The sequence below is a fragment of the Pituophis catenifer genome, unplaced genomic scaffold (assembly GCF_029215685.1).
Source record: "Pituophis catenifer annectens isolate HBS135680 unplaced genomic scaffold, rPitCat1.0.hap2 SCAF_2, whole genome shotgun sequence".
Lineage (NCBI taxonomy): Eukaryota > Metazoa > Chordata > Lepidosauria > Squamata > Colubridae > Pituophis > Pituophis catenifer.
Genome location: NW_027256882.1, coordinates 269,711,886 through 269,724,164, shown reverse-complemented (window position 1 = coordinate 269,724,164; position 12,279 = coordinate 269,711,886). Strand labels below are relative to the sequence as shown.

At 40.8% G+C, this 12,279-nt stretch overlaps 1 protein-coding gene across 1 annotated transcript; it reads left to right on the top strand.

Annotated features, from left to right (window-relative positions):
- Window positions 1–1,210: 1,210 nt before the first annotated feature.
- On the top strand, window positions 1,211–11,878 carry LOC139311452 (granzyme A-like). Its single transcript, XM_070935886.1, has 5 exons — window positions 1,211–1,271; window positions 5,783–5,921; window positions 7,279–7,414; window positions 9,330–9,602; window positions 11,723–11,878. Exons 1-5 carry the CDS (start codon window positions 1,211–1,213, stop codon window positions 11,876–11,878), a joined length of 765 nt encoding a protein of 254 aa, XP_070791987.1.
- The last annotated feature ends 401 nt before the right edge of the window (window positions 11,879–12,279 follow it).

Genomic DNA, 12,279 nt, shown 5'->3' with positions numbered 1-12,279 from the left:
TTCACATTTAAGTCCCGGAGACTGGCAGGAAAGGATAGACAAGTTTCTAATAGCTCAGCACTCCACACCCTGTACAGCCATAGGCCGAAGTCCGGCAGAACTATTAATGGGGCGGAAACTCTGAGGAATACTAGATAGGCTCAACCCCAATTACTCCCCAGAGGTCTTCAAGGGGGGGAGAGGAAGCTTAGAGAGTTCACCATAGGAACACCGGTACACGCTAGGAACTATGGACAGGGCCCGCTCTGGGAGGCCAGGACAATCACAGAAATCACGGGGCCCAAATCATACAGGGTAGACATGGGGGACGGGAGAGTTTGGCGCAGACATATTGACCAATTAAGAAAATGAATCACCACAGACACCGACGACAAATTAGACGACCCCATCTCTGACCACAACTACATAAACTACAAGCCCGAGTGGAGTGGAGGACTTAGCTGAGGATTCTGGTATCCAGCTCCGCCCCATCGAGGTAGTCCAAACAGCCGGAGAAGTCGCCGCCCACGAGGAGGTCCCGAAGGCCTCATTGGCGGAGCAGGGAGAAACAGAAAGTCCCTCCGACCTGCTCGACGCCGCCCCTCCGACTGAACTGCGCAGGTCAACTAGGACTCGAACAGGCCCTAGTCACCTGAGAGACTTTGTATGTAAATAACACCCCAAGTGACTTCTGGGAGGGGAGGAGTGTTATGTAAATAGGTTTGTTTGGCGGGAAGTTCGAATTAACTGACCATCAGCTGATTGGCTGACCACCACAGCTGCAAGGTATATAAAGGGAGCTGGCTCCCTGGGTCAGTCGCTGGAGTCTCACCATATAATAAAGAGCTGTTGTCACTAACTACTCTGGCTTGCTGCATCCTCATTCACCCAACTTAACAGTTGGCATATGAATTTTATAGTCCTTAGCAAATTTTAACTAGGCTCTAAGCTCATAGTGGTCTTAAGCATGACTAGATAAGCATTCAACTCAATTCTAGGAGGAAACCACTGAAATAGTTGTTGGCTCTTTCTTGACTTAAAGGTGCAATTTCCTCTTTATACCCACTGCAGTTTCATTCAAAGTCAATAACTTTGAAGGTCTTAGTAATGTTCCAGTTTCACAATGTGTAAAGGAACACCTTTTATAGGATGAAACCAACAACCACTTCCTTACCATCTTCACTATATATACATTCTGTACTTTGTTGTGGAGAAACGCGAAATAGCAAAGATGGTTCTTCTAATGGGCTTGTGGTTTACTGTTGTGATTTTTCTCCTCGGCATTCCCAGAGGTAAGTGCTAAATTATACTAGTTAGTCAAGAACGTATTAGATAATATATATCAGTATAAGCATGAATTGAATACATAAAATAGATACAAATAGAAGAAACATAAGGACAGGGATGGTAGGCATGGTGCTCTTATGCACGCCCCTTACAGACCTCTTAGGAATGGGGTCCAGTCAACAGTAGACAGTCTAAGGTTAAAGTTTTGGGAGTTTGGGGAAGAAACCACAGTGTCAGGTACTGAATTCCAGGCATTAACAACTCTGTTACTGAAGTCATATTTTCTGCAATTGAGTTTGGAGCAGTTCACTTTAAGTTTGTATCTATTGTGTGCTCGTGTATTGTTGTGGTTGAAGCTGAAGTAGTCATTGACCGATAGGACATTGTAGCAGATAATTTTATGAGCTACGCTCTGGTTAGTAGTGTGATATTACCAGAAAAGAAGCTACGCAAGATTAACTTTACAACTCTTAAGGACTTTTTGGCGATGTTGTTACAGTGGGCTTTGGCACCTAGATCATTAGATATGAGTACTCCAAGGTCCTTTCTTTTTTTTCTTTTCATTTCATTTCATTTCTTTTCATTTCTGATAATGTCACTTCAGAACAATCAATGAAAGGGTAAGCAGATAAACTACGCAGTTTGTTTCAAATGTATGACTTTCTTTTTGAATTTGGACAGTGATGAAGAGAAAATAGCTCAGGTCTCCTTCAGGCTGAACTGATACTGAGAGTAGGAGGCCCACAGGAGATAGTCAAAGCTATAGTTGTTAAGGGGGTAGTTTTATTACAGATACTAGAAAAAGCCATGAGTAATGAAAAAAAGCAGCTATTGTAAGATTCAGGATACACACACATACATATCTACAGAGGTCTGAAGTCCAAATCTGACAAATTTTCTCCTGTTCATGCAACCTCACAGTCTGAGAATCACACATTAAGTGGCAGGTGTGGTTAACATCAATACACTGTTGTTGTAACAGACCATTGAGATTTTTGCCTTTGACCATATCACACCTAACCCATATAATGCCAGAATTTAGAATTGTCTCAGGAAAGGACAACTTGAGTAAAATGCCGGGTTTATTCTTGCATACAAATTGCAGTATTTAATTAGGAATTATATTATTGCATCAGAAACCCATCGTTTCTAAGTATAAGGGCAATGTGAATAGCCCTTATCAGTAATGAATAAGCTCACTCCCTTTGTGTTGCTTTTTCCCTTTGGGTCTCTGCAGCAGAGCTGTCCTGACAGTTCTGTTGACTAATTGGAGATGTGGCTACTGAATTGGTTATTGGGAAAGTGTTGGCAGAGAATACAAACCCAGATGAGAACAGGAAAAAGGAAGAAGTGTCAATGTTCCTCAGCAAAGGCCTGGATGAAGGTGGGGGGAGAGAGAGACAGAGAGAGAGAGAGAGAAAAACAGGGAGAATTTTTGTTGTTGTTTTTTTATTTTTATTTTACTCTACGGTTGCAGGAACTGGGTATGTCCAGTTTAATGAAAAGAAGAACTAGGGGAGACATGATAGCAGTGTTCCGATATCTCAGGGGCTGCCACAAAGAAGAGGGAGTCAAGCTATTCTCCAAAACACCTGAGCGTAGGACAAGAAGCAGTCACTGGAAACTAATCGGGAGGACCCCTTGGAGGGCAGGGCTGAGGATTTTGTGCAGTATCTGCATGACAAAATCGCTCAGATTCGGGAAGGCTTGGACTCTGACTGGATAGATGCAGGTGGGGTGATGGAGGCAGGTCTTGAGAGTGTTATCTGGGAGGAGTTTGACCCGGTGACCACCGACGTGGACAGGATTCTGGGTAGACTCAGCGCGGCCACATGTTTATTGGACCCGTGTCCCTCCTGGCTGGTGCTGGCTTCCCGGGAGGTTACACGAGGCTGGCTCCAGAGGATTATGAACGCTTCTTTGAGAGAGGGTTGCTTTCCCGCCACCTTGAAAGAGGCGATTCTGAGGCCCCTCCTCAAGAAGCCCTCCCTGGACCCAGCTGTTTTAGCAAATTATTGTCCAGTCTCCAACCTCCGCTTTGTGGTGAAGGTTGTTGAGAGTGTGGTGGTGCGACAGTTCCCCCAGTACCTGGATGAAGTGATTTATCTTGATCCATTCCAGTCGGGCTTCAGACCTAGGTACAGCACAGAAATGGCATTGGTCGCATTGGTTGATGATCTCTGGAGGGCTTGGGACAGGGGTTGTTCCTCTGTCCTGGTCCTATTAGACCTCTCAGCAGCTTTTGATACCATCGACCATGGTATCATGCTGCGCCAGTTGGAGGGGTTAGGGGTGGGGGGCACTGTGCTACGGTGGTTCTCCTCCTTCCTCTCTGACCGGTCGCAGTTTGTGTTGACGGGGGGCCAGAGGTCGACCCTTGTATGCAGGGTGCCCCAGGGGTCAGTCCTCTCACCCCTTCTGTTCAACATTTATGTGAAGCCGCTGGGTGAGATCATCCATGGTTTCGGGGTGAAGTTCCATCAGTACGCTGATGACACTCAGCTGTACATCTCCACCCCGGACCACCCCAATGATGCCCTTGACGTGATGTCCCGGTGTCTGGAGGCCATGCGGATCTGGATAGGGAGAAACAGGCTCAAGCTCAACCCATCCAAGACTGAGTGGCTGTGGTTCCCAGTGTCCCGATATAGTCAGTTGGTGCCATCTCTGACTATTGGGGGTGAGTCATTGGCCCCCGCGGAGAGGGCTCACAACTTGGGTGTCCTCCTGAACACACAGCTGTCCTTAGAAGAACATGTGACGGCTGTGGCCAGGGGAGCTTTCTATCAGGTTCGCCTGATACGCCAGTTGCATCCCTTTCTGGATCAGGACTCCTTGCGCACAGTCACTCATGCCCTCGTCACTTCCTGCCTGGACTACTGTAATGCTCTCTACATGGGGCTCCCCTTAAAGAGCACCCGGAGGCTCCAACTGGTCCAGAATGCAGCCGCATGGGTGATTATGGGAGCGTCATGGCGCTCCCATGTAACACCTCTCCTGCGCGAGCTGCACTGGCTTCCGGTGGTCCTCCGGGTGCGATTCAAGGTGTTGGTTACCACCTTTAGAGCGCTCCATGGCTTAGGACCTGGATATCTATGAGACTGCCTTCTGCCATTGAGAACTTCCCACCGGCCAGTACGCTCCCATAGAGAGGGGCTCCTCAGGGTGCCGTCAGTCAAACAATGTTGACTGGCAGCCCCCAGGGGGAGAGCTTTCTCTGTGGGAGCACCTGCCCTCTGGAACGAGCTCCCCCCGGAGATATGGACAATTCCGGATCTACATACTTTCCGTCGGGCCCTCAAGACTTTTTTATTTCAACAAGCCAGGCTGGCCTAACTTTTCTAATTGTCTAATTTTAATTTTAATTTTAATTTTAATTTTAAATGGGGTATTTAAATTGTTGGGCCAAATTGTTTAATATATTTTAAATTGCTTTTAAATTTTGTATTTTTATGTTTTTTATCTTTGGCTGTTCACCACCCTGAGTCCTTCAGGAGAAGGGCGGTATATAAATTTAAATATAAATAAAAAATAAAATAAATAAATAATCAAGGAGAGAAGCAACTTAGAACTAAGGAGAAATTTCCTGACAGTGAGAACAATTAATCAGTGGAACAACTTGCCTGCAGAAGTCATGAATGCTCCAACACTGGAGGTTTTTAAGAAGATGTTGGATAACCATTTGTGTGAAGTGGTGAAGGGTTTCCCACCTAAGCAGGGGGTTAGACTAGAAGATGTCCAAGGTCCCTTCCAAATCTGTTATTCTATTCTATCTTTTCTGTGTTCCTTACTCTTTCATTCTTCTCTCTGTTCTATTTCTTTCAATATACCAATAGCATAAAATTAATAAAGCAATTATTAGATAATTCTGCATTGTATCCATCAATAAAGACATTTGATTTAAACATAAACTTAGTTTATTACATTTAATTTAAAGTTTAATTTAAAATTGTTTGGTACTTAATTTTAGGAGAATCAGGCTTGCTCAATATTGTGTAGAAAGCATGCAGAACATTTAGCTTTTTAGAATAGGACTGTAAGGCAATCCTGTAACTTTGTGGAGTAATGCTCTTGCAGTCACATATCACAATTGAGATATTCAGTATACAGCATGTCATTAAAAAATACACTTTTTACACTGAAAAGTAACCATTAAATTCAGCTATTAGCAAGCACAATAGAAGGACCCAGCAATGTCCACATTTGTATATGCTTCAAGGTATATAACTATACTTCTCCAATCTGATGTCCTCCAAATGTAATCCCTAAAAGTCCAAAATAAGCATGCCAAAACTGGAAGTGCTACAATCTAAAGGTGTGAAATGTGTTAATAAGTGCAAAAAAAGCAAGATTGCTTTGATTGGTTGGTAATACCCCACTATAACAAACTGTGGAGCACTTTGCATGATGAAACATTCGCATGTTGTGTTGGCTTCTTTTTCCTCTTTAGCTAATGGATCAACTTAAAGTTGTATTTTGTGACTCGTGATTAGCTTGGCTTCTTCATTCTATTTAGATCACTGTGCCCAAATCATTGGAGGAAATGAATCAGTTCCACATTCAAGACCTTTTATGGCCAAGATCAAAGGCTCAAAACTTTGTGGGGGGAGCCTGATCAAACCAAACTGGGTATTAACAGCTGCTCATTGCCACATGTAAGTTTGAAAGATTTGCTAGGTTTATATATATATTTTCAAGCATAACATCACCCTGCTCTTTAGGGATGAGCAAATCCTAAAGTTTCAACCCAAGTAAAATTGTCAGCTGGGTATCATCTTTCATTTAAATTGTTCACTATCCCAGCTTCTTGGCATAAATTTTAGGGATAACAACAAAGCAAAGAAATCCAATCTATGTTTGTGTGTATGTGTATGTGCCTGTGTGTGTTTGTATGTGTGTTACTACAATTTTTTGATACAGTAAATATGTACAAAAAAGATTGAAAATAGGAAAAGGGGGGGAAAACAAAAAAGGAATTAAAAGAGAAGAAAATACACATTCTTTCTATCAAGTAATTATCACTTTATTAGTTTCACCATTCTCTTTGACCTTTTTGAATTCCCAAATGAAGAAATCATCAATTTAATCTTTTCTTCTTTTTTCTCTATATAAGGTTTACAGTTTTTCAAAAATTATTATTTTTTCTCTCCCCCACCCCCTCCCCTGTATTCAGACTGGAAAGACTTTGCTATTTTTGCAAGTTCAGTTAATGTTATAATCCAATCTTCCATCGCAGATATTTCATTACTTTCCCAACCATCTGCATACACAGTTACCATATGCAATATTGATTTCTCATACTTCTTTCTAATTCCATGATTATGAAAACCAATAGGAATAATTCTGACCCCACCCCCCCCACCCCAAAATAATCTAGTTTAGATGGTCGGGCTCTAGCCAGATGAAGGGCCAGAAATTGGGATAAACCAAAAAAAATTTGGCAAAATAGCAGACAAGACTGTGCTGGCCTACTTATGAGCCAGAAATTGGAATCAACTTTCATAGGTGATATTAGAGAATTTTTTTGTTCTCTCAAAAGCCCTCTTCCAAATGTTTCTTTTCCATGGCGAGCAAAGCATGACATAGCATAGGCCTCCCTGCACATTATTGGTGTTCTTGTCCTTGTGAAAATTGCATGTAATTTGACCTCCCTTTGATTTCCAGAATATCCATATATGGGTGTGAATGTTCATGTATTGTAATTTATTTTTGAACGTAGCCAGAAATAGGCCATTGAAAGTATTTTGCATCTTCTATCAAAATATATACTTACTTTCATTGTTGAAATAATACTCCAATGAAAATTGAAGTAAAGCCTGCTGTCTCCAAATTTTAAATTTACGTGCCAGGATATAAACAATGTTAAATACAGTCGAATTTATTTCTGAAGAAACACAGAAGATTGAACTGCCAAATGATAAAACTTAATATCCTTCAGCTGAGATTATAACGTATTATACTTGCTAGAAATGAACTTTACTCAATTCTTATTTTATCCTCTTTGCTTTTTAGAACAAAATACACTAAAGTTATTCTTGGAATTCATTCAGAAAAAGACACAACAAAACAAGTTTTCAAAGTTAATAAGACCCATCGTCACCCGTGCTATGATAGAGCCACAAAGGAGAATGACATTATGCTTCTTCAGGTATATTCTAAAGGATGTACATAAATAATATACACATGAAGGACAGCAAGAATGGTTTCTCCTTTTCTTTATGGGTACAGGGAGTCCTTAACTTACAATCACATTTTATGTGATTTTATGACCTTTTTTTTGCAATGTTTGTTAAGTGACTTTTTGCAGGTGTTAAGTGAAACATTCAAATCCAGCTTTCCACCAGCAGCCCCCGACTCTGCTTCTTAGAAGCCATCTAGGAAAGCTGCAAATGACAATCACATGACCTTAGGCTGCCGTAACCATCATAAATCCATGCCATTTGCCAAGGACCCAAATTTTGATAATGTGATCACAGGGATCCTTCAATGGTTATATGTGTGAGAACTGGTCATAAGTCATTTTTTTTGAGTGTCATCATAATCTCAAACACCAGCTAAACAAATGGTTGTAAATTGAGGACTACCTGGATTTGAGATTGTTGAGACTGTTGAGATCATTGTTGAGATGTGTGGTTTGTTTTAATTGTATAGATTTTATATGAATGGCTAAAGCCGCTGTTATTGGAGGGGGGGGCGAAAGTCAGCTAGCCTGCTACTAGCTGCCATGGAGGTGGGGTCAGTGAGGAATTTTTCATTACAGCTTTGCAACTACCTCTGGCCTTTGCTTATCTCTCCAAGGTCACTTCTCATTTCTTCCAGCTTTGGCATGCAGCAGCCAGACTTGCCTAGCTACAAGTGGGTTGGGCTCTACAGTTTGTTTTAATTTGCTGCTTCATGCCCTTTTGCCTCACATCTTGTCTGAAACTTGTTGCATTCCTTTTTTTTTTTTTTTTTTGCTTTAATTTATATGCCGCCCTTCTCCGGAGACTCAGGGCGGCTTACAATGCGTTAAGCAATAGCCTTCATACTATTGTATATTTATACAAAGTCAGTTTATTGCCCCCACAATCTGGGTCCTCATTTCACCTACCTTTGAAAGGATGGAAGGCTGAGTCAACCTTGAGCCTGGTGAGATTTGAACTTGCAGTAATTGCAAGCAGCAGATGTTAATAACAGTGCTTAGTCCACTGTACTACAGGTTCTTATCTCTTTTCTCTGAATCTATGGAGCCAAGGGTTTTCCTTTCCTAGGGAATGGATGGAGGCAGCTCTTACACAACTATACATCACCTTGCAGAAAGCAGTGTACAAGGGATTTAGCTCTGGCCTTGAGAAGGGAGGGGGAGAAAAAGAAACAGTTATTTACTCATGTTGTTTATCTGGCCTACTTCAAAGGATTGGCAAGCAGCCCATAAGAGAGACTGACAGTTGAGGCCCATTTGATTGGCATGGGAACCACCATGGATGATGGCATCAGTGGAATAAAGAATATTCTCACATTTATGTGTTGGAAACATTCTTTTCCCTTTCATTTTAGAGATGGGGAGCAGGAGGGAGGAATTATTATTTCTATATAAATGATCAGCAGGTGTAAAATTTCCCATATGGAAGAAGTTCAAAGTATTAACATTGTTACTATTCCTATTATAGTTTGTTTTTATTGAAAGGGGCTCAGATGGTATAAATGGTGCTTCTCAGACCCATTGCATCTGCACCAGGGGTGAAATTCAAAATTTTTCCCTACCGGTTCTGTGGGTGTGGCTTGGTGGGCGTGGTAGGGGAAGGATATTGCAAAATCTCCATTCCTACCCCACTCTGGGGCCAGCTAGAGGTGGTATTTGCTGGTTCTCTGAACTGCTCAAAATTTCCGCTACCGGTTCTCCAGAACCTGTTAGAACCTGCTGGATTTCACCCCTGGTCTGCACAATTATATTGTAATATAAGTCAGACTGAGATAGGGTGACTCTCCAAGGTGCAAGTCTAACATATGATGCCTTACACACCATATTGACTGTTAATGTAAGGATTAAATTTTTTTTTGCCTTCCCTCTTGTCTCATTTAAGCTTAATAAAGAAGCAAAACTTAACAAGAATGTCGCCATCGTCAAGTTTCCTCAGATGTATCATGACCTCAAGGCAGGAACACAGTGTCTGGTAGCTGGTTGGGGGGCTACTGATAATAAAAATAAAATACCATCAGATGTCCTCCGTGAAGTTAATGTCACTGTCATTGCAAGAAGCACCTGCAATGATCAAAAGCACTATAATTCCCAGCTCCTAGTGACAAACAATATGGTCTGTGCTGGTGACAAGAGAGGAGACAAGGATTCATGTTCTGTAAGTATATCTATCTACCTGCTCTGAATGTTTGAAATTTAAAAATAGTATACCGAAAGCAGAATTTGAAAGAATGAATAATCATACTTGCATGCTTCTAGTGTTCAAAGAAATCAAAGTCCTACACTATAACAACTGTAAAATTAGTAAAATCTTCCCATCATAAAGTCAATTGCAAAAAACCTTCTGGAATTATTTCTCCTTCCAGACCAGTAGCATTATGGTATGTGATGAATCTTTAAAAACAAGTACGGGCAGTCCTCAACTTATGACCCCGAGGGCAAAATTTCTGTTGCCAAGTAACACAGTTGTTAAGTGAATTTTACCTCATTTTACAAACTTTCTTGCCATACTTGCCATCCACAGATGGATCTTGACAGACTTGAACACTGGGCCCTATCTAACAAAATGAAATTCAATGTAGAGAAAAGTAAAGTCTTACAGTTAGGCAAGAAAAACCAAAAGTACACATATAAACTGGGTGAAACCAGCCTTAATAGCAATAACTGTGAGAGGGATCTTGGAGTCTTAGTGGACAACCAGTTAAATATGAGCCAGCAGTGTGCAGCGGCAGCCAAAAAAGCCAAAGCAATCCTAAATTGCATTAACAAAGGGATACAATCAAGATCATGTGAGGTACTAATACCACTCTATAAAGCCTTAGAAAGACCACACCTAGAATACTGCATCCAGTTTTGGTCATCACACTATAAGAAAGATTTTGAGACTCTAAAAAAAGTGCAGAGAAGAGCAACCAGGATGATTAGGGAACTGGAGATTAAAACATATGAAAAACAGTTACAGGAACTGGACATGGCTAGTCTAGTGAAGAAAAGGACCAGGGGAGACATGATAGCACTGTCCCAATATTTGAGGGGCTGCCACAGAGAGGAAGGGGTCAAGCCATTTTCCAAGGCACCCAAAGGCCAGACAAGGAATAATGGATGGAAACTGATCAAGGAGAGATTCAAGCTAGAAATAAAGACAAATTTTCTGACAGTGAGAACAATCAAGCAATGGAACAGCTTGCCTTCGGAAGTTGTGGGAGCTTCATCATTGGAGGTTTTCAGGAAGAGATTGGACTGCCATTTTGTCAGAAATGGTGTAGGGTCTCCTGCTTGGGCGGGGGGTTAGACTAGACCTACAAGGTCCCTTCCAACTATGTTAATCTGTATAAGTATATATGTACAGTCAGAAATAAAGCTATTTTCTAAACAGTACCATTTTAGATTTAGGTTTATTTGTCTATTCTGTAGATTTCCATCAAGGATGTTCTCTTCCCGTCTTTTCCCATTCCATTAACTCTGCAAGATAGGTTTGACTGAGAGAGATAGAGAGAACAGAGACAGAGAGGTACTCAGTCGGGGGTGGGGGGGCTGCACAGGGTGAAGTCAATATCGAAGCCAAACTCCTGCCACTTTTTTACATGCTTCAGGGCAGAAGGTTGATTCTGTAACCAGGATGGGCATATTTCTCCACTTCTGGCCTTGGGGGAGGGTCAATGTATACCAGAGTGAGGGGAGCCTACTGAGAAATGGGGCACTTGCAGGGCTCCCTGCCAACCAGCCAAAACTGGAAGAATACATTATGTTATATATAATATTAGACATAATATAAATTTGGATAAATGGGAAACGATCTGGAATAGAAATTACAAACCAACAAAAGCGGCAACATATAAAGAAAACCAATATAAAATGTTATACAGATGGCACCTAGCACCTGCGAGATTAGCAAAAATCTATCCAAATGTAAGCCCCAAATGTTGGAAGTGTGGATATCACCAAGGTACATTCTTTCTGTGATGTTACAGTGACTCTGCATACAGAGTCACTGTATCAGTCAGATGGGCAGCATAGAGATTTAATGAATAAATAAATAATATTCAATAGTCAATTTTTATTGGCCAAGTGTGATTGGACACACAATGAATTTGTCTTGGTGCATATGCTCTCAATGTACATAAAAGAAAAGATAAGTTCATCAAGAATCACAAGGTACAACACTTAATGACAGTCATACGGTACAAATAAGCAATCAGGAAACAAATTAAATACAACTACTGCAAATAATGCAAAATTTCTCTTCTCACGACCCACCCCTTTTTCTCCCTTGCGCAGGGTGATTCTGGTGGTCCTTTGATATGCAATGGGGAACAAAGAGGCATCGTTTCCACTGGTATAGAATGTGGAAAGCCTGAGTATCCTGGTGTCTACACCCTTCTGACAGATAGATATTCTCATTGGATACAGACTGTTATACAAGGCAATTTATAGAATTATCGTTTGATGTTGACATTCTTTTTTATTATATTCATTCATTATGATTTCTTTAAGACAATCTTTTCCAGCCTTTTCCCTCCAGATGCATTTGACTAGTAACACCATACTCAGCTAACACAAAAACATTGAGCCTGACAGCTAAATGAAATTTTGTAACCAAGTTTTCTTTTTCTTTATAAAAGCTAAGCACAAGTTTCTAGAAATCATTATTATTTAATTATTAATTTAATTTAAATTAATAATTTAAATTAATAATTTTATAATTTATAATTTAATTTTATAAATTATAAATTTATAATTTATAATTTAATTATTATTAAAATTATTATTGCTAGACCAATTCTTGAATACAGCTCATCTGTCTGGAACCCACACTGCATATCGGACATTAATAT